The following is a 20,325-nucleotide window of genomic DNA, read 5'->3' as shown; positions in this document are numbered from 1 at the left end:
ACTTCCCACAAAATCTCCACACAATGGCCAGCGAAGCTCTCCCTAAGGATCAGGACCCTGAGTTACAAGCGATCTTAGAAGGAAATGCCCGATTCCGCCGTTTAGGCTGGAAACGACTCACTGTCATTTCGATAGTCGAGGCGATTGCCCTGGGAAGTCTAGGCCTGCCATCCGCATTCGCCGCCCTCGGCATGGTCGCAGGCGTGATCCTAACTGTTGGACTTGGCTTCGTTGCAATCTACGCGGGCTATAACATCGGCGAAGTCAAACTGCGGTATCCACAAGTTGGTCATTATGCAGATGTCGGCCGACTGCTGCTGGGGAATTTGGGATCAAAACTCTTCGTGGGCAGCTTTGTTGCTCTTCTTGTCTTCGTGATTGGGTCGCACTGCTTGACTGGTGCGATTGCATTCCAGAATATCACTCAAAGCAGCTCATGCTCGATCATCTTTAGCGTTGCATCTGCTGCAATCCTGATGTTGCTTGCTATTCCTCCGTCATTTGCTGAGATTGCGATACTGGGCTACATTGACTTCGCGTCGATCGTCATAGCCATTGGGGTAACGATGATCGCGACTGGAATTCAGAGCTCGAATGGTTCGGGTGACTTTTCTGTCGGTCACTCACCGTGGTCTGCTTGGCCGAAGCCTGGTCTTACTTTCTCCGCGGCTATCGTAGCCACCAATAATATTGTTTTTGCGTATTCCTTTGCTGGATGTCTGCCTTCGTTCATGGAAGATATGCATACCCCCGAGGATTATGTCAAAACGCTTTGGTGGCTAGGAGGGATCCAAATTGTTATCTACACCCTGACAGGGTCAATCATCTATGCCTTTGTCGGGCAGGACGTTCAATCACCTGCATTGCTGTCCGCGGGCCCGGTCATCTCAAGGGTTGTCTTCGGCATAGCGCTTCCAGTCATCTTCATTTCGGGGTCTATCAATACAACAGTTGTTTGTCGATACATCCACGGAAAGATATACCGGGACTCGGTCGTTCGCTTCGTCAACTCTGCTAGGGGTTGGAGCACATGGCTTAGTCTTGTGTTTGTTGTTACCATCCTAGCTTGGATCATCGCTGAGGCCATTCCCATCTTTTCCGAATTGCTCTCTATCATTTCTTCCCTGTTCGTCTCTGGACTGTCTTTCTATATCCCACCAATCATGTGGTATATGCTTCTAAAAGAGGGGGCATGGTATGAAAAGCACAATTTGAAGCCTGCGATTTTGAATGGTGTGGTATTCCTAGTGGGCATGATTATTTTCGGATGCGGCACCTATGCTAGCATCGCCGAACTGGTAAGCCCTTTTTCCTCTTATGCTTCCGGGAAGATTGCTGACTCGATGCTTCATAGGTTAACAAATTTGAGTCGGGGTCAGTAAGTAAGCCATTCACCTGCGCTTGAATTATCGCAGAAACGTGTGATTGTCTTTCTGCCTTCCCAGTAACTATAGTCTCTCAAGGGACTCAGCTCTGCGCTTCTGCTTATATAAAAATTCGACTCCGCAAAGAACCATCACTGTCGTTCGCTTCAGTACAACTCCTGCAATATCTTTCTGTTTTATTTTCTTTCAGTCCCAGGATCTACTATATTTAGAACGAAAATGAAAATAGAATACGACTCTAAAGTCATTGGAAGCGGGCTCGATTTAGAAGCAATCATGAAAAGAAAATGTGACTTTTGAGATACAGTTCACCATCTACAGGACCATAGTCTATAGTGCAAGACTTTGAGATGGATTTGGAGTTAAGTTATAATGCGGTCCAGGGATTTTTGGGTTATTAGCTCTTACAAGGGGGAAGAAGTACCTTCTTGAGTTTTGTTGCTGGGCAGCGTCAGAAAATGGCACTTTAGACATAACTGAATACAATATTCGCATAGCATAACATTAGAGAAACACAATATTACTAAGGTCTGTCGGTATTACCTCATTTACTATTCTTACCTCTTGTCCTCATTCCTTCTTTCAATCCTCCTCCATCGGTTCTCCGACCCATTCGTTACCCTCAAAGAAGGCTTGTAAGGCGGCGCTATCGTCACCCACAACTCCCGATTCGTTAAAGCTTGCAACATCCAAAAGCCCAAGAAAGCCAGAATCATCGTCATCCCCTCCCTGGGGTTGTTGCTCGGCATTCTCTTCGCGCGCACTTCTCAATTCTTCAAAGACTTCAGGACCTAAAAGCGCTCTCATAGCAGTATCATCGGCAGTCACTTCCTGGGGTTGTCGTATAGCGGGAACAGTACCAGGACCAGGGGCAATGCCAGCAGCGGGAACAGTGGCAGTTCCAGGTGCTGCTTCTAGCCTTCTTCTCTGAGCCGCTGGCGCAGCCTCGGGTTCTCCTTCGGCTCCCGATGCAGCTTCCGCCTCTGCCCTCTTTCGCTTGGTCTTGGAGTGTCTCACGGCCGCATATCTGGCCACCTGTTCAACATGGCGGTTAGGAGTGATCTTGTTGCCACCCATCTTTTCGGTGGGACGAGCTATTCCTGGCTGGTTAGCAGGGAGGGCGCCACCTGTATAAGAAGAGGAATGTTAGTATTCTGTCTTTCAGCAATCAAATTAGATCAATAAGGAGATCTTACCTCTTACAACCTTGGACCGGATGATAATAGTCATATTTGGTCTGGGTAATGGTGAGCGTTTGTCACCTACAAAGGGATCAGGGGAGGGATTTCGAAGTCTAGGCCAATGCTCACGGATAGTTCGCAAAAGTGTAGATGCAAGATTGAAGGAGGCTAGTCGTACCTCGCCAGCCTGTGGGTTAGCAATAAGCGCGGTATTGATTTGGTCTAAAGAGAGATGGTGCAGCCAGATTGTGTCCCCACCTTGCAGAAAGCCTTCTTGGGCGAGGTTTTCTCTGAACATCTCGAATCTAATGTTAGCGATGTTGACCCAATCCCCATTCGGGCATATATTCTGCGGGTTTTCTTGATCATTTAAAAAGTCACTCATCCTGATTGCAATTGGCATATCTGGGTGATCTGCTCGGATAATCTGGACGTCGCCATTGGGCACTATGTAGGGCCGAGTATAGTCAAATTTCTTCTGTTGTTCTGGTTGGTTTTGTACTGACCTTTCTGGTTCCTCTGCGTGCTTTGTGGTTTCGGGTGTTTCCTGCTGTGCTTTTTTCTGCTGTGCTGGTTCCTGTACCGTTTTGTATGCTAGTTGCGGCTGTGATGGTTGATTCTGCCGTCTGTCAAAATCCTTTACCAAATCATCTTGGACACAATTTAAGTATTTATACAGTGCCCCAGTGAGAAGCTCGCTATCCGTGACGTGATTGCTAACAGCAGCTGGTAGCCTCGGTAGTCGCCTGCGCCACTCGTATAGAATTTTATTGCGTGAATTAATTGATCGGAAAAGCCTGTCGACGGGTCTGCCGTCTTTATCAGCCTCAATCGCCGCAACATCAAAGACCTCTTGTGCTAAATCTTGGACAGCCTGTTGGTCGTCGGGGCGTTCTGCTATGCCAAGACGCTTGAACACATATTTATTGTCGAAGGTGTGCGGCCAATTCTTGATCGGGGGTGGCTGTGGCACAGACATGTTTGCTTTGAGAAATGATACTTCGTATGTTTTGAATGCTTGGATGCTTGAGTGCTTGAATGGTTAGAAAATCGAAGGTCATGAGAGGAACCTGTCCTCCATTAATACTCGAAAGGCTCTTTGTGACTGAAGATGAACTATTACACATTGTGGCCTTGACTCTCGATATTTCAATGCCCATTGTTGATACTTAAAAGAGACACAAAGGAACAAAGAACAGGATACGGTGGTAGACACGAAATTAGAATCCAATAATGGACTGTATCAAAGCGAGATTTCGAGTTTCAACTTTGTTATTAGATAAATAATGAGACCTTTAGACTGAATATTGTCGCATTGTTGGATCTGTCTGGCAGTCAGGTATTGTGGCGGGCCATGAATGCCATTGTGGCCATCGCCAACCCGCCACCTCATTCTAACGTACATGGCGAGATTTGATCATGTATTAAACTTAATCAATATTCTAGAATTTATATTACAGACCATTTTCTCTTACACAAAGAATGGGTTCAAATGGATAAAAAAAAATGGCATGGTGGATATTTGCGTTAACTCCTAGAAAATATAAACAGAAAATTCTTAAATGACAAGGCGACCAATCGCCAGCAGAACCCATAGAATAAATGTAAATTGCTTGTAAACCCCCTCCTCCTCTTATTTTGGTGATTCATTGTTTAATTTGTTGTTTAACATGTCAAGCACAGTCTTACGCAGAGACGTAAGCTTGGCCAGCCGCGTTGAGAGTGCTGCCAGAGAGCAAGTAGTTCTCAGCGCACATGAAGTAAGAGTAGCGAGTGACACCAGTCTGCGCATCCAACCAAGGGAGAACCTCGTCAAGGAAAGCAGCAGTAGTAGCGGGGTCCGCAGAGCCGTTGACATCAGCGTTGAGAGCAAACTCGGTGATCCAGACCTCGGACAGACTGTACTGGGAAGCAGTGTTGACGGCCTTGGTGACGAAGGTCTTGAAATCGTCGGCATTGTCACCGTACCAGTGAACGGCGAGGCCGGAGATACCACAGCTGCTGCAGCTACCGATGAAAGACTCGAACCAGTCGAGACCGAGTCCGGTCTCGGTGGAGGAGGTTACGGCGGGGGAAATCAGCTTCGCCTGGCCGGAATACGGGGTGATGTAGGTCTGGTAGTAGCTGGCAGCATCCGCGGGGCTCATGTTAGCCTGGGAAGCCATGTCGGGCTCGTTGAATCCCAGAATGTAGCTACTGCCGCTGGACAAAGCGGTCTCGATGGCGGTCACCCAGGCACCAAAGAAATTGGTGCCCCAGAGCATGGGAACGAATTCGATGTCTGAGGGGAGAGAACCAGAGAGGGAGCCGGCCCAGTTGTAGGCCCACGAGACGGTGCCACCACTGGTCAGAGCAGACACGGTGGTGATATCGTTGTAGGCAGCACCGCGCTTACCAGAGGTAGTGCGCTTGGCCTGCATGGGGGCGGCCATAGCCGAGGTGGCGACGAGGCCGGCAGTGAAAAGCTTGGTGAAAGAGACCATTTTGAATAGTTGAAAGATAAGTCACAAAGGAGTGGACTTGTAAAAAAAAAAGGAGGGAAAGAGAGAAACCTGTTCTCGACCTTGTGGAAAGGAATGTAGACTTGAAGGAAAGTGAGGCTCAGACCGTGCACGGCACAGGACTAGAAGACCAGAAAATAAATGAAGGAAAGTTGGGTGGTTGGAGAGAGAAAAGAGGAACAAAGATCGAGGGAGACGGAAGGTTTTAAATCCCCCAGGGCATCAGTGTGCCAAACCTACCAGCCTAACTCGCTGGCTGGAAGATGTTCCATTTCTTCACGGTGGAGTGCAGATAGGAAGTGGCTATTGGATGTCCGACGGCCGAGGAGGCGGGTTCTACCTCATACCCATGCCTCTCTGGCCAGATCAAACGTATGCAGAATATCATTGGCGCGGGGGAGACCAGGGATGGATCTGAATGGACTCCATGGGCCGTTGACAGGAATTGGAACCATGGTGATTGGCTTGAACCGAGCGTCTTTTCTTACATTTCTTACATTTAACAATGAGAATTACTCTCCAAGGCGCTAATTGACACTAATTCTTTCAGTTCTTCGGTATCAAAAACGTTCGCATCTGGTCTAACTCCACAGCCAAGATAGCTAGACCACTCCACTATAGCCTGGACCATAATGGGGTTCGTTACATCGAATTTTGACATTGACTTGAAGTAACGGGGGAATACATGCCTTGAACTCTGCTCCTGGTGCCTGTAAATTTCACTTAACAATAATTGGCTTACCCCTGGCAGGATACAAAGGCATGCAACGAGAAACAACCTTGGGGGGATTTAAAGCCCAATGACAAAAACTGACATAAATTGGAGTATAGTGGGGACAATAACGTACCACGGATTTTGTTGCATCATCCTATGGTTCGTCATGCTGTCGACCGCGCGGTTCCCTGGCTCCCGGTCAGGGCAGCCGCTCTGATAGGCGCACCGTAGATACACTGTCTTCTGGGTCTTTGGATGACCTATCATATCACTGTGTTATTGAACAGAACCCTAGGAACACAATGAAAACACCAAACAATGCACTACATCAATTTAAATTAGTTCCAAAGTCTGATTGTGAGATGTAACACTGCAAGATTCAATAATTCAGATTCAAGAAAATAATACCACGCATCGATTCATACATCAATCACAATCGCAGGCGCCAACTGAAACTGAGTAATATGACACACCGACTATGAAAGCGCCACCACATCAAAACAGTACTATGGATCGAATCGGCCACTCATAGTGACACCAAACCCCGATCGACACCATGTTTCACATGCAACATAAGATCCAGACCGTCTCTCCCTTTCACCGGTATCCCGGTATGTTCCTTACTTCTGGATCGACTGGGGGCGTTGTTCTAGGGCTAGAAGAAAGAGGGGGCGCGGTCTGAAACCAACCCCTCTTCAGTCCCCCCTGCCGATCTGTTGCCGAAAAACGGCCATGACAAGCCTTGCCGGACTACACGCCGGTGTTTCTTCCGGTTCATCGTATTTGGATTGGAGCCCCATTCCATTTTCTTCTCCCGTTGTTCTCCAGCAAAGGTGTATCCTAATTTTGTCATTTTTGGTTCTGGTTACTCTGTACTTTGTGCCACCTCTGAGTGATTTTTGAGTTGTAGTTGTCTCCCTTGGGGTAATGACTGGGGATCAATGCTCTTATTCCTAGTTTTCCTATAGGCTGTCAGGACGTAGTCGGTACACAAGTAAACCCTGCAGAATGTGGATGTCACAAGGTTTACATGCCAAGCAGATTCTGAATTTTTTTCAATTATACATTGTACTGACTTTTTTTTGATTTCATTGTACTCCCCCCGGACTAATAGTTTGCCACTAGCAAGAATCACAAGGTCGCTATGAAATCAGACTTCAGTCACCTCCCGCCTCTGCAGTAAGGTCCCGGGCATAGTTCCGAAGCATTCAAATGACCAAGACTACGGTTCTTCTCATCTGAAACAAACTAAATTCTACCGATCTCTTTGTGATCCCACTAACGTGAACCAATACTCTAAATTTGCTACCATTCAAGGCTACACACTTTCTCGGACTATTAATTCCCGGACTATTATTATCAATAATAATTTTCTCCGCGAAAAGAAAAAGAAAATATCACTATTCTCAGGTTGTTCTGGCCGCGTTGGCAAGTAATGTGGCTTGCCTCAATAGACTCGCTTCTGGCCCCGGTCCCACTTTCCAAAGTTCCGACACTCTGCCCACGTCATCCTACTGCGCAGACCTCCAGGGCTGGAGACATGCTGGCTTTGTACTCCGTACACATTTCAGAATCCCAGAAATGAATAGAAAATATACGGGACGTTCATTGCTACTTACTTACTAATCTCGGCCTTGGGGCCCAATATTCATTCTCTTGCTCAAACTGCCGTCCAAGGATTCCTACCTGTTTCGACTAGTCTCCGAAATCAACGATCGCGCAGCCTAACTATCCAGGGCCATTTTTAGATTTTAACGCGTGGTTTTGGCCGCCAGGCACTCATCGCACTGGGCAGGAGACACTGGTTTGTCTATGGCATGGTTAGGTGGCTATGGTTGCTGATACGAAGAGGTCTTCAAATAAATGACATTCATTGGATCAAGGAATGCATGCTTGTTGTCGATATGCATGCTTGTCATCGATATGACAAGTCTATGGCATATTCACCATAGGATATCCACTATCACCATGCCTTCGGTTTCTCAAATACGGAGGCAAGGGCGGGACGCAAGTCTCCTTGATCTCATCATCAATGGCCCCGGACATATCGCTATCGGTCTTATGCTAGCATCACTCTTGACACATCATCTCTGTTGATTTCGGACAATTATGCATATTCGGTGGCATCTTTTGCATTGCCAGTTTCATCATTCACCGGTATCCTTCCTATGGGCATCAGGCCCATTGTTATGGCCATTCCGGTGTCTACAGCGACAGCTGCCTCTATAGCTGCCTGGGCGCATTGCATTGCCTATCGGTGTTGCTGTAGGCAATCGTGTCATCGACAGTATCCACCAAATCTTTCATTGCTTCACCCCAGCCTGTCGCCTTCGTCTTGTCGCTACACAGGTACTCGAAAATGTAGGTACTTTGTAAGCATTTACGGCATACGGCACGGAGGTCTTTACTGCGGCTTCATCAATAGCCTACAATTACCAAACGATGAAGAAATTAGAATATAAATTCCAACTGCAGAAATCCTGGAATTATGGGGGAATCATCAGCCCAAGATCATCAGCAGAAGCCGAAGTGGTCACGGTTAGCCTTGGACTGAGATTTGATGAAATTTATTTGCAATATCACATTTCTTCCAAAGTAAAGTTGACTTACTTTGCCATTGGGGAAATAAATTCGAACATATCCTACAATTCCTGGTTTTTTGAATTTCCTAGATGCTATAGTCTCAGTGGTGGTGACAGGCCTATTGCACAAGTGTATCGTCAACCTGACCAACCAAATGCCAATATATCAATCCAAGTATTCGACAAACTAAATCATAATATTTATACAAGACAGTATACATATATAGTCCACTTTTATAAATAAAATACCACATCGAGCAACTCTCATCTATACCTCCATCCAATCACAAATACTGCCCGTAATCACACCAAATGAAGCAGGCGGTGAACAACGATGATGTAAATTATCCCATCTCTCCGCATTCATCATCAGAACAGCTCCCCCAACCTTCAATTACTATCTTCCAGAACCCCAATTTAAACACCTGATACAACAATGCTATCTCGCACAGCCCCTCGAGCTCTGCTCGCCTCCATGCGCCCATCCATCCGCGCAACAGCCACCACATCAACTCTGCTTCCCCGGGCTTGCGCCATCCGCCCAAGCTCCGCCTCACAGTTCACCCGCTCTTTCCAGTCCTCCCCAGCAATCCGCAAAGGCATTCACCCAGAGTCAGCGGACCCCCCAGCTCCGAACCCGCAGTCGGGTTCTGTTGCCGGAGCTGCTACTCACATCACTGAACCCTCGCCGTTGTCGCCGGAGGAGTACTATGAGTACGCGGAGCATTATTTCAACGTGCTGCAAAACGAGCTGGAGAAGGCACAGGAGGAGGGATCAGACGTTGAGGCTGAGTACAGTGTAGGTTTCTCCTATGTCTTTTCTACATATTATACTTTGCCCGGTGTTCTTCATCTTCTTTCTTTCTATCTTTCTCAGCCTACACAACGAACGACATTCTGTTCGCATGGCATATAGAACATAAAAAGTTACTAACGCCATTTTTTTCTCCAGGCTGGTGTTCTGAACATCTCCGTTCCCGCACTTGGTACCTTTGTGCTCAACAAGCAACCACCCAACAAGCAGATCTGGCTCAGCTCGCCCATCTCCGGGCCGAAGCGGTACGACTGGATTGTCGAGGGCGATTATATGCATGAGAAGCAGGATTCGCGACCTTTTGTCAGTGGGCAGTGGATCTACCTGCGCGATGGGTCTAACCTGACCGAGTTGTTGAACTCCGAGTTGACCTTGCGTTTGCCCAAGGATATCTACAGCGAAATCGTTGAGTGATTAAACCGTCTTTCTGGGCTATCGATTACCTAGAAAGAAGAGGATTCTTGTCGTTCCAGTTTTTATTTGGGATGTTGTTACATACTGTTCTATTTTATGATGCGGTTGCATTGAAATCTTTCGCGTGCTGTTCCTTCTCATAAATTTACTAGATGAAGAGACATGGACGAATTATTGGGAACATATTTGTGGGTATCATTCGAGGTAAATTCACTAGGTGGGTATAGAGTAATTGTGTGTAGCCAGAAAGCAATGCTTAGGAAGGGAAACATCGCATCGCCAATTGAACAGGTGTATCAAAATGTTGTTCTTTCTTTTTGAATGAACACGGCATGTACATAGCCAAAATACAGTTTCAACCCGATAAGTGAAGTGGTCTTTTGCCTGGCTAAGTGATATTGTCCGAAGCAAAACCTACCCAAGACAAAGTCGACGGAGCCCGATTCGACATTGAATATGTTGAGAGGTACGGCAGGTAGCCCTGTGGGAGTCGCTCCAAGACCAATATCCCCCGGAGACACCGAGTGACTTGGCAATATGGCAAAATGCATATACATAGACAACATTCGCAGCAGAGCATGGAACATGGTCGCGCGATCCAGTGTTTCAAGCGATGTCTGGTGGATCAAAGCCGCCTGACTCGGCGAGGCGCATTATTCAGTTCAAGGCGAGCAGTCGCATCTGGCAGTGGAATGGCAAGATATCCAATCATTCAAACCACATCCACCAAGATAATGAGAATGACTGCGAGCCAACTTCCAGACATCAGCAGCATAGTCCTTCTCCTCGGGCTGGGATTGACTCGAATCCTTCAAGGGTGTTTTGCATGGTCTCTTTTTATCTCGCGCTCAAGCCTGAACAGCCACGCCACTCGTACTCTGCGCATCGGCTTTAGGAAGATCGGCCTGTAAATACCCCGCAGGTCGTATAATTAGCCAACTGAACAAATAAAGCGACATACGTCTGGTTGGACGATAGGGAAACATACCAAGTCGAAGATAACCCGGATCATCAGACTGCAACTCGGACACACGGCGATCTCTTCTCCGTCGCGCAGATCGTCGATTGCGATCTCGAATCGGTCGCCACATGGGCAAGGGTATGTATAGATCTGGATATTCGGGTCGAAGGTCATATCCTCGATCTCGATCTCGTCGTAGATGTTCAGTCCGTCGTCGGCCATTTTGAATGATTCTCAGAATGTTGGAGAGATGTGGCGAATGAGTAGATCTTGTAGCGTTGACTCTTTCGGGCAGAAAAAGTTTGGCGCGATCATGTGATGCGCGGGGTTAAGCCAGGGACATCCCCGGATTTAAGACTTGGCGGCATTTACTCAGGTTTACCGCAAGAGAGAGGTAAAGCTACTGGGGTTTACTGATCTACGGGTCTAGCACTGCTTGTGTTGAAGCCATATCTTCATTATACTATGTACTACCTGAAATAAGTAGTCGTAGCTCAATTCTCTAATCGTGCAATTTCCATCTTAACTTCTTCAATCTCTCTTGCCAGAATCCCATACCGACGAGCAATATCCGCAAAAGATCCTTCATCGACATCGATATCAGTAGCCGGGTCAGACATCTCCACATCGCCATAAGCCCTCAGCTCTTGGATCGTCATCTTCCGGCGGTGCTGCAAACGCTCCTTCGTCTGTCTCAGATGCTGCCTATACCGAGCAAGAGCAGCAAGTGTTTCCGGGGTATAAAGCGTAGCCGCAATCTCCAGTTTCGTAACCCTATCCAAATCGTTAAAAGACCAATCCCACTCAGAAAGATAACAACAAGACTTGAAATCCGGGAAGACAAAAACAACTTACTCTAATTTCCCCTCCACGCCCTGAGCGACAACAGCCAAATGCTCCGCCTTAGCTTTCGTCGCGCGCGCCAAAGCCCCATGTTTCGCCCGCTCCAAAATCATAACAGTGCGCTCTAGGACTCGTGCCCGCACGGCGACAACCTCCGCCGCTGTAGCAGCCATCTTCCGCCGAGCGACTCGCAGCTCAGACAGCTGTGTGTGCCGCAACGCACGCACCCGCGCCTGCAGCTGTGACGAAAGGGATGGAACTGGCGCCATCGAGGTCCGGACTCGACGGTCACGCGCTCGGGCGCGTGCATTGTGATTCGAGTGCTGCGGGGCTGAGACGTCTGCGTCGGGCGCGGTGGCCGGGTCCGTGTTTGGGGCTGATAGAGCGCGTAGGTCTTGAACGGCAGATGAGAGGCTTTTGGAGAGAGGTAAGATGAAGGCTGGGATGTTGGTGTAGAAGGCTTCGATGTCTGGTGCTAGGAGAGTAAGCGCTTCGTCTGGTTTCTTGTATTCAGTTTCTGGCTTTGGGGTGGTGGGTTCGATTGCGCTGGATGGGGTCTCTAGGTAGAGGGTTATTATAGCAAGATTATCGTGGCACTGGATGCGGTAGATTCGTTAGGGATACTGTTGTCCTCTTGGTGGGCCGGTGGGCTGCAGCGGGGGATGTACTAACCTCCGCGGGAAGGTTGCTGTCCGGGGCGAAAGCCAATTGCCGGAGCATTTGCTCTTTGATACGCTTTTTGGCATTGCCAGTCTGGCATTGCCTCAGCTCCTAGTGATAGAGTGTTGTCAGGGCCATGTTCATGCTTGTGTCCGTTGGGTGTGTGCTGCGCAATAGCGCGTTGACAACTTACTTCTACCACAGCTGTGCGGGCTGGGCTCACGCTTTGAGCCCGCGTGGAGGCATCTGGATTGAGGAGGGAGGTTGTTAAATTCTCATATAGTCGTTTGAATTGAGGATTGTGCTCAAGAATAGAGGGATCGCAGGGAGGAATCATGTTGATGTTGCAAAGAAACTGGGAAAGTTCACCGCCGAAGTAGACCCGACGCGTCACGACCAATGACAGACAAAATAAGAGAAAGAGAGGGTTCATAATACAATAGTTCGTACATTCAAACTACATACCTAATGAAAATTAGATAATTTCCTATTACAAGTACATATTCATTTTGCATTTCCGCGTTTCTTTCGTAATCATACAAGTTGAAGCCAAAAGCTTCCGTTCACCTCTTCCAACAGCAACGTCGTCGGGGAAAATAGAGCAACCCCATCCACCTATCCTGGCTGTGAAACGAAACGGGAAAAAAGTGTACACTCAGGCATAGGGGAAGGGAAATTCAAGTGGTTAAGTGAATAAGATCCTGTTCGGCCAATCTTGAGCATGAAGGTTTGTCGGTGGCAGTAGAAACCTTGCCGGGTGCAGGGGTATTCAAAATCAAAGTATGTACAGACGTTGCTGACAGGGGATCGGATGCGCATTGCAAGCAGCCCGTCAGGATCAGCGGTGTGACTGAAAAAGAAAGATATGGCGAGAAATTGTTCAGATAGGCACTGGGGAAAAACGACGCTTAGAACGCAAGTTAGGGTGAAGGGCCATCCCGCATGGAAAAAAATAGCGAGATTAAGTCGAAAGAGGATGTTTACTCCTCCTCGCTCTCTTCCTCGGACGAATCAGACTCATCGTCGCTGCTTTCGTTGTGCTCAACCGAGGCCACTGGATCGGGAGAGTGAGCGCCACCCTGGAAACGAGAAAGGTTGTTCTGGAGCATGTTGATCTGAGCTTCCTGTTCGAACTTGCTCATTGGCTTGTTCTTCTTGGGTTTGGGAGGTGCCACGTTGCCGGTAGGCACATCATCTTCGTCATCGTCATCCATGAGATTCGGCACGTGCTTCTTCACGAAGTTAAGCAACTTCAACAAGACATCGTTAGGGAGCTCGTCAATGTCCAACTCAATTTCGGCCTCGTCGGTACCCTGCGGAATCTATATTAGAATTGGTTTGTGTGATAAACGCATAAATGTCTTACCTTGAGTTGAGGAACATTGTTCTGGATGATCTGGAGGGCTTGCTGCATCCTCTTATCAGGAAGACTACTGATGCCATTCGAGATGATCTGCTTCTCGTTGTAGGTGATGGCACGGGTTTTGCCAGGTTGAGAGATCTTGCTCTTCTTATCTCTCTTTCCAGAGCTGATTTTCTTGGAATCCTTCTTGGCAAGCTTCGTCTTGCCAACCTTCTTGGAGGAAGGAGGGGTCTTCTTTTTCTTATTGGTAATGGCCTCGACCTGACGAGACATCTCAGCGATTTGCTTCTGAAGCAGGGTGAGTTTTTCGTCATCTTCTTCGCTCTCTTCGGCATCCTCGTCGCTATCTTCATCGGAGGAATCAGTGTTCTGCTCGGGATGGGGCTCGTGAGCTTCGAGGTAGTCCGACTTCTGGGCCCACTTTGCATTGAAGATTTCTTCGGCGCGCTGGCCACAGATGTAAGTAGGGTCACCGGGAATATTGAAGCGGTAGCAATTCTTGAAAACGAGGCGGACATCGTTCTCGAACTCCTTTGCATTCTCGTACTGGCCGGTCTTAAGTTTGGATTGAGCAGTCGATAGATCCATCGGCTTCTTGATGACGCTGTGGTATGTCGGAATGTTCAAAGCAACGGGATCCACGGGGTAATAGAAAGGCATCACCCAACTATAGTGCTTTTGCTTGTGCAGCTCATCCAAGACTTCCTGGCAGAAGCGCAATTCCCATTGGAACTTCTTCTTCTTTGGCTTGGTAGAATACGGAAGGTCACGCTTCGGGGGATGAATGGACCGTTTGGGGCGACCATCGGGGTTGGAAGAATCGCGGCGGATGACGGGCAGACCTTCGGGTCCGAGCGCAAATGTCTGAGACTGGGGAGAAGCAGCCTTGGGCTGACTTGGAAGAGAAGTCCGAGGCTCCCGGCGAGCAGCAGACGTCTTCTCGGTGTTCTTCTTCGGTTTCCTCTCTTCAACTTCTTCGGGCTTGGGAAGGTTAGTCATCTGCTTCTCGAAGGTCGCCTTCAGCTTGATCCCCTCTTGGGTGACCAGGTGGTCTGCGCCGTTAAAGATGGTCGTATTATTGACCATCAGTGCAAAGTCATCTGCAACTGCCTGGGGAGAAGAATATTGGTTGTTCTTGAGCTTCCTTTCCATAGTTCCTAGGTCCATGGGGTGGGTGACGATATCGCGGTACTGCGGAATGTTCAACTTAACAGGATCCACAGGTTCCTTGTAGAAACGCGCATCGTGCATGCGCTTGAGGCTTGTGAGACTCTTTGAGATGAACTTATGTTGCATTTTGGTGAGCCCAGGTCCGCCACTAGTGCGAGGGGGCGCAGCAGTTGGGGAGTTGAATCCCGGTGTCTGAAAGTTAATGACCGAGTCGTCGCCCTCGACCTTGGTCCGCTTGGGAGCTGGTTCTTCGCTGAGATCAGCATCCCGTTGTCTGGAAATCTTGGAGGGAGATAACGGGGCCTCTGATGCATCCTTCATCTCCTGGTCAACAGGCTGCAGCGCGGTGAGCGCAGGTGGTGCAGGGCCCGGGGTAGGATGATGAGGCAGATCAGTTTTTACAGCAGTCACACCACCTTGAGGGGTATCGATGGCCATTGGCTCGGGTGTGTCATGAGGGCCGTCTGTGGAAGCAGGAAAGGTGGGAGCATGTACGGCAGCCTGCGGTGCAGATGAAACGACACTTTCGGCCGCAGCGTTGGCTACAGCAGGAGTAGTAGATTCTTGGCCCTGCAGAGGGCCGGTCTTTTCTTCGATCGGCTGTGGCTCCGCGGGTGGAGCAGATCCCGCAGCAGATGGTGTCTTATTTTGGATCATTTCTGAGGGGGTCTGATGATCGGGGGACTTGGGCGGTGAGGTAGCAACGATTGTGCCATTGGTATTCGAAGTCGCGGTGGGAGTGTGGCCATTCAGAGCAGGCGATTTAACCTCGGTATCCGCGGGACCATCGGTTTTGGAAGTCACTGCGACATTTTGCGCGCTACGCACTAGTCAGATCAAGAAAAGAACAGACAGGAAGCCGATTTACTTACCTAGTGGGTGCATACTCAGGTGCAGAGGGACCAGTGGGCGATGGAGGCAATTGAGGTTTGTCCTCCTTGGTGACAGGAGGAACCTCGGGAGGCGGAGTCGCCATTGGGGTCGCGTTGGATAAGCAAGAATACAAGTTAGAGAAGAGTGGGAGTGTTGAAGATGTGAGAGTTATGGGAAGGTGTTTTGAAAGCTAGTGATCAACTGAAAACACCCGTGGGCTCTCTCCGCGAAACAATCTTGCCGCGTGCAAACAATCTCGAGTGACCAAACACTAGCAGCAACCAAGGTCACGTAGTATGGACTCAACGGTTGATGAGGTTTAATATCAAACGTGTGGGCGCGAATAAAACGCGACGGCCGGGTGGGGGGAAGAGTGAGGTCAGAGATGATCGAGAGATAGGAAGAGTGGAGAATGCGATCGGAGACGAGGTAATTTATACTGCCAAGAAGGCGGTATAAAAATGTTCACGTGATGTAGTAGAATTGAGGCCAGGTCTAGATGACTTGGATAAACCAAGATATGGAGCTAACAATCTTGGAAGTTCCCGGTTATTGCCTGTAAAATCAGGCAATTTGATAAAAGGGAATTATGAAAATAAAATATAAAAAAATAAAAAATAAAAAAATAAGAATTCGGGGATGAAGGCGGTTAAAAGGAAGTGGAATGACGCGAAGACGCGTTTGTTGTTGTTGTAGGGCGGTCAGGAGAATAAAAATAGGAGAAACCAGGACGGAAGCAGAAAAATGGTCGGGAGGGGATGCCAGAATCCTTAAGTACAAACGGCCGCCTTGCACTCTCCTCTTACTCAGTTCCACCAGCCACACTAGTCCCGATTCTCTCAACTTCGTATCCCTTGATTGGTTCTATACCCCTGGACCTTTTTTTTTCCTTCTTTTCTTTTCTTTTCTTAACTTCCCTCTTTCCTTTCTATCAAGGTGAACATCTTATGATTAAATGAAATATATGGACAATTTTTTGGCTTTTGATTTCTTCCTTTCGCCTTTTCCTATACAGATTCTATAAATCCTTTAAAGTCCAGTGGACGCATATCTCGGATGACTCAAAGCCCTAGGGTTCTGGCTAAATCCGGGTTAGGCCGGACGTGATGGGGGTCTGAGTCACGTCACCACTCGACATTTCACGTGACCATCTCATGATGAGTACACGTATTGTACATCGATAAGAAATAACATCACCTTTTTATATGTACATATTTGGCGCAAGGAACATGTTATAGAATCTTGAAACATCCCATAGATAATAGAGTAGGCTAGTCACTACATGGTTCCCCGCTAAGCATCCTGCAAATTTCCAATCGGCACTTTGCTGTTACTACATCGATGGACAGCTGCACCTCGACCCTTACAGGTTAGACAAATATGCCCATATCACATGATTCGGGACCTGGGGAACTTTTGGCCTCGAGCATCTGCCCAATGGGAGTCCGTGTGCTTTAAAGTATACTTACGGCATAATTTTTAGTGCTGGACATTTTAAATGGCTCCTCTACGCGTTGGAGTGTTATGGCGACGGCTCTGATTTGGCTACTGTTCTGTTTCTTACATACATTTGAATTTGTTTTGGGTCACACAATGGACTTGAAATTCGTTAGAATGTTGCCTTGGTTTTACAAAATACATACTGGGGATATATACAGGAAGTACAATACGTCAAAACGGTCCGTGAAATTTGTTATATATATTCGTCAAGGAGAGGGATGCTGATACCAAGAGCGCCCAAAATGGAAAAATGAAGCGTGATGATAGAATTCAGAGCTAAGGGAAGCTACAGCGAAGATAAAAAACAACTCCTCGACCAAAATGAATCAAAGAATTAGCAGTTACCCCGGGGCCTATAGTTGGTTAGTTAGTCCTCTACTGACACTGAAGCATCACGGGATGATATGATTAGATAAGAACTACTAGCGGTCTAACCCCCTTTAGGACTAGCCCGTCAAGGCTCTACAGAACATTTTTTTTCCTGTCCGGATCAACTGCGAAACCACCAGCCTAAACCCCCATTTGTTTCCTTAGGGGCGGAAAAAAATAGAGTCTTATCGGAATCTTTGCTGTTTTTACTCGGGCCTGCTCTATTGATATTTATCTTCTCACCACCATATCCTCGACTGCGAGAAAAAAACGAAGATAAGAAAAAAAAAGTTACAGCCAAGATGGGAAAGAAGACGACTCGCCCATCCACCAAGGTCGCCTCGGCCGCCGCATCGCCGGCATCAGGCCTGACATACGCCGGCAGCAAGTCGTCCATCCTGCGCGCTGCATTCTCCCCGTCAGAGTACCAATTGGCCCTGTTTGCGTCCGTTATCCAAGGCCTCGATGGCCAGCACATTCGCATTCACGACACACAGACAGGACGCCTCCAGTGTGAGCATGCTCTGGGGCCGAAGGAAACGGTGACCTCTTTGGACTGGGGATACTATGGTGGCTCAGGCAAGGGCCGTGATCAGTCGAAAAAGAAGCGCAAGCGCGGCTCCGATGTCAATGGGACTGTTGATGGCCTGGACCAGGGCGATATCGTGGTTGCATTCGGCACAAACACATCGGATATCCGCATGTACTCGCCTTACGAAGACAAGGTGGTCGGCACCTTGACCGGCGCGCATGACAAGGGTATCAAGGACTTCAAGTTCACGGCTGATCGGCCCGGCCAGGAGGCCTGGAGTATCGGTGGTGACAATAAGCTTGTCCAGTGGGACCTGCGCACCGGACAAAGCACCAAGTAAGTTTGGATATTTTCTGGGCTATACCGAGCTCCTAACTAATGATATATGTGTAGGACAATCCACCTCCCCGCATCCTCAGTCTTCACTGCTCTCTCCCGCCCCGTTCCCTCGAACCCTCCTCTTATCTGCGCTTCCCAGACCCCGTACTTAATAGATACCGAGAAGGCCGATGAGCCGGTTCAGTTCCCTGCCATGCGCAACCCTATCCACACCGTCATTTCATCCTCTTCCGAGTCTGCTGGCGTGGGTGCATTCCTTGCATCCGATGGTGACCGCTTCGTCAACGTCTTTGATGCCACCACCCAGAAGCTTGTTCGCAACCTTGTCGCCGACCAGGAGGTCACATCGATTACACTGCAAACCGATGGCGTTGCTGCCCCGGAGAAGCAATTGCTTGCTGCAGTCACCGCAGATGGTAGCATCGAACTCTTCACCAAGCCATTTGTTCAGCCGCAAAGTGCGCCCTCCGCAAGTGCCAAGGCCAGCCGGAAACAGATGACCCAGAAAGCAAACGCAACCCTCAAAATCACTAACACCGACTCCTCGAATGCATGCGTTCCCGTCGCGGCCATCTCATTCCAAGGCCCTATCCTCGTGGTTGCTTACACCGAGGGTGGTGTGATTCCTGTCTTCGAGCGTGTTAAGTTCATCGACGAGAGCACCGATGAGCTCTCCTTCACCGGAATCAAGACCGTGGTGAAGACCAAGTCCGGCTCAGCACTTTCTTCCGTCACAACGAATGGAGTTAAGAGTGCAGGCGAGACCCGTGTTGACGAGTCTCGCATGAATGTTGAGCAGGGCAACCTGGTCGATGATGATGTAGAGATGGAGGATTCACGACAAGACGCATCCGACTCCGGCAGCGAGGAGGATTCCGATGATGAGGACAACAAGAAGTCCAAGGTTTCCAACGAGAAGAAGACCAAGCCCACCAAGCAAGTCGCACCGACCGAGGACGTTGAGATGCAGAACGCATCCGATTCCGAGGAAGAAGAGGAAGAAGAAGAGGGCGCAGAGCCATCATTCGGAGAACTCCTGCGCGCAAACGCAGGTCAGGAAGTTGATGTCGAGGCCGAGCTTGACGAGGATGTCCTCCTCGGCACATTGGTTCCCGGCAAGCCCCAGGCCGCCGTGCAACAGATCCCCACTGGTGTTTCTCTTGCTACTGTTCTCACACAGTCGCTCAAGACCAACGACAACGGCATGCTCGAGTCTTGTTTCCACACCGGTGACACCTCCATCATCCGCACTACCATCCAGCGTCTCGACTCCTCTTTGGCCGCGACTCTGCTTCAAAAACTCGCCGAGCGCCTCGCCTCTCGGCCTGGTCGTTACGGTCACCTTCTCGTCTGGGTGCAGTGGACCTGCGTCGCTCATGGTGGCGCCCTGGCCGGCCACCCCGATCTCCTGAAGCGCATGACTTCCCTCTACAAGGTCATGGACCAACGCTCTGCTAGCCTGCCATCCCTGCTGCTCCTAAAGGGCAAGCTTGACATGCTCGATGCCCAATTGGGACTGCGGCAATCTATCCGCGGTGGCGATGAGGGTATGGACAGCGAGGACGAGGATAATGTTATCTACGTCGAGGGCCAGGATGATCTCGAGGACAGTGAGACCGAGACAAAGACGCCGCGGAAGTCAATACGCGACCAGGCGTACGATGAGGATGAGTCAATGATGAACGGCGTCGATGAGTCTGAAGACGATGAGGATGACGGAAGTGATGATGAGGATGATGACGAAGAGCCTCTTTTGGACATTGAGGCTGCTGAGTCTGTCGGTTCTTCTGATGCCGAGGAATCGCTGGAGGAGAATGAGGATGAGGATGACGATGAGGACAGTGATGGCTCCATGGTTGACTTCATTGCCGACACGGAAGACGATGAGTCTGACGATGCCGCCCAGCTGCAGCTCCCACCATCAAAGAAGAGCAAGTCTTCTGCTTCTGTTGGAAAGAAGAGCAAGGGCGGCAGGAAATAAGCGCGTCTCTTTTGAAGTTGTACGAATTAGAGATGGGAGAAGGGGATAACGGTCTATAAAAGAACATATTTTATTTTTTCCTTCGATGCATCCGATCGGGTCTGCATTTCATTTTTCTTTGTTTTATCTTTTGCTTTCGATA

The 20,325-nt window shown here is 48.9% G+C and overlaps 8 protein-coding genes across 8 annotated transcripts; 3 read left to right on the top strand and 5 right to left on the bottom strand.

The window, feature by feature from the left end:
* Nucleotides 1-23: 23 nt before the first annotated feature.
* Nucleotides 24-1,448, top strand: PEX2_082060 (Amino acid transporter, transmembrane; the record flags this gene model as incomplete). Its single annotated transcript, XM_016745476.1, has 3 exons — nucleotides 24-1,298; nucleotides 1,355-1,378; nucleotides 1,416-1,448. The coding sequence occupies 3 exons, from the start codon at nucleotides 24-26 to the stop codon at nucleotides 1,446-1,448; spliced, it is 1,332 nt and encodes a 443-aa protein (XP_016595289.1).
* A 519-nt stretch (nucleotides 1,449-1,967) lies between these two features.
* PEX2_082050 (uncharacterized protein) lies at nucleotides 1,968-3,545 on the bottom strand (the record flags this gene model as incomplete). Its single annotated transcript, XM_016745475.1, has 2 exons — nucleotides 1,968-2,512; nucleotides 2,582-3,545. The coding sequence occupies 2 exons, from the start codon at nucleotides 3,543-3,545 to the stop codon at nucleotides 1,968-1,970; spliced, it is 1,509 nt and encodes a 502-aa protein (XP_016595288.1).
* A 706-nt stretch (nucleotides 3,546-4,251) lies between these two features.
* Nucleotides 4,252-5,049, bottom strand: PEX2_082040 (glycoside hydrolase family 128 protein; the record flags this gene model as incomplete). The annotated part of the gene is made up of 1 exon (XM_016745474.1): nucleotides 4,252-5,049. One exon carries the CDS (start codon nucleotides 5,047-5,049, stop codon nucleotides 4,252-4,254), a length of 798 nt encoding a protein of 265 aa, XP_016595287.1.
* Nucleotides 5,050-8,800: 3,751 nt separating this feature from the next.
* PEX2_082030 (frataxin family protein) lies at nucleotides 8,801-9,592 on the top strand (the record flags this gene model as incomplete). Its single annotated transcript, XM_016745473.1, has 2 exons — nucleotides 8,801-9,163; nucleotides 9,317-9,592. The coding sequence occupies 2 exons, from the start codon at nucleotides 8,801-8,803 to the stop codon at nucleotides 9,590-9,592; spliced, it is 639 nt and encodes a 212-aa protein (XP_016595286.1).
* An 848-nt stretch (nucleotides 9,593-10,440) lies between these two features.
* dph3 (CSL family zinc fnger-containing protein) lies at nucleotides 10,441-10,775 on the bottom strand (the record flags this gene model as incomplete). Its single annotated transcript, XM_016745472.1, has 2 exons — nucleotides 10,441-10,497; nucleotides 10,554-10,775. The coding sequence occupies 2 exons, from the start codon at nucleotides 10,773-10,775 to the stop codon at nucleotides 10,441-10,443; spliced, it is 279 nt and encodes a 92-aa protein (XP_016595285.1).
* Nucleotides 10,776-11,047: 272 nt separating this feature from the next.
* On the bottom strand, nucleotides 11,048-12,393 carry PEX2_082010 (uncharacterized protein; the record flags this gene model as incomplete). Its single annotated transcript, XM_016745471.1, has 4 exons — nucleotides 11,048-11,327; nucleotides 11,409-11,992; nucleotides 12,069-12,167; nucleotides 12,250-12,393. The coding sequence occupies 4 exons, from the start codon at nucleotides 12,391-12,393 to the stop codon at nucleotides 11,048-11,050; spliced, it is 1,107 nt and encodes a 368-aa protein (XP_016595284.1).
* Nucleotides 12,394-13,036: 643 nt separating this feature from the next.
* PEX2_082000 (putative transcription regulator BDF1) lies at nucleotides 13,037-15,565 on the bottom strand (the record flags this gene model as incomplete). Its single annotated transcript, XM_016745470.1, has 3 exons — nucleotides 13,037-13,369; nucleotides 13,423-15,409; nucleotides 15,462-15,565. The coding sequence occupies 3 exons, from the start codon at nucleotides 15,563-15,565 to the stop codon at nucleotides 13,037-13,039; spliced, it is 2,424 nt and encodes an 807-aa protein (XP_016595283.1).
* Nucleotides 15,566-17,633: 2,068 nt separating this feature from the next.
* PEX2_081990 (WD40 repeat domain-containing protein) lies at nucleotides 17,634-20,183 on the top strand (the record flags this gene model as incomplete). Its single annotated transcript, XM_016745469.1, has 2 exons — nucleotides 17,634-18,199; nucleotides 18,257-20,183. 2 exons carry the CDS (start codon nucleotides 17,634-17,636, stop codon nucleotides 20,181-20,183), a joined length of 2,493 nt encoding a protein of 830 aa, XP_016595282.1.
* Between the last annotated feature and the right edge of the window lie 142 nt (nucleotides 20,184-20,325).

This window comes from Penicillium expansum (genome assembly GCF_000769745.1).
Source record: "Penicillium expansum strain MD-8 chromosome Unknown contig275, whole genome shotgun sequence".
Classification (NCBI taxonomy): Eukaryota; Fungi; Ascomycota; class Eurotiomycetes; order Eurotiales; family Aspergillaceae; genus Penicillium; species Penicillium expansum.
Note: the sequence above shows the minus strand (reverse complement) of the source record. Positions and strands in the feature narration are given on the sequence as shown.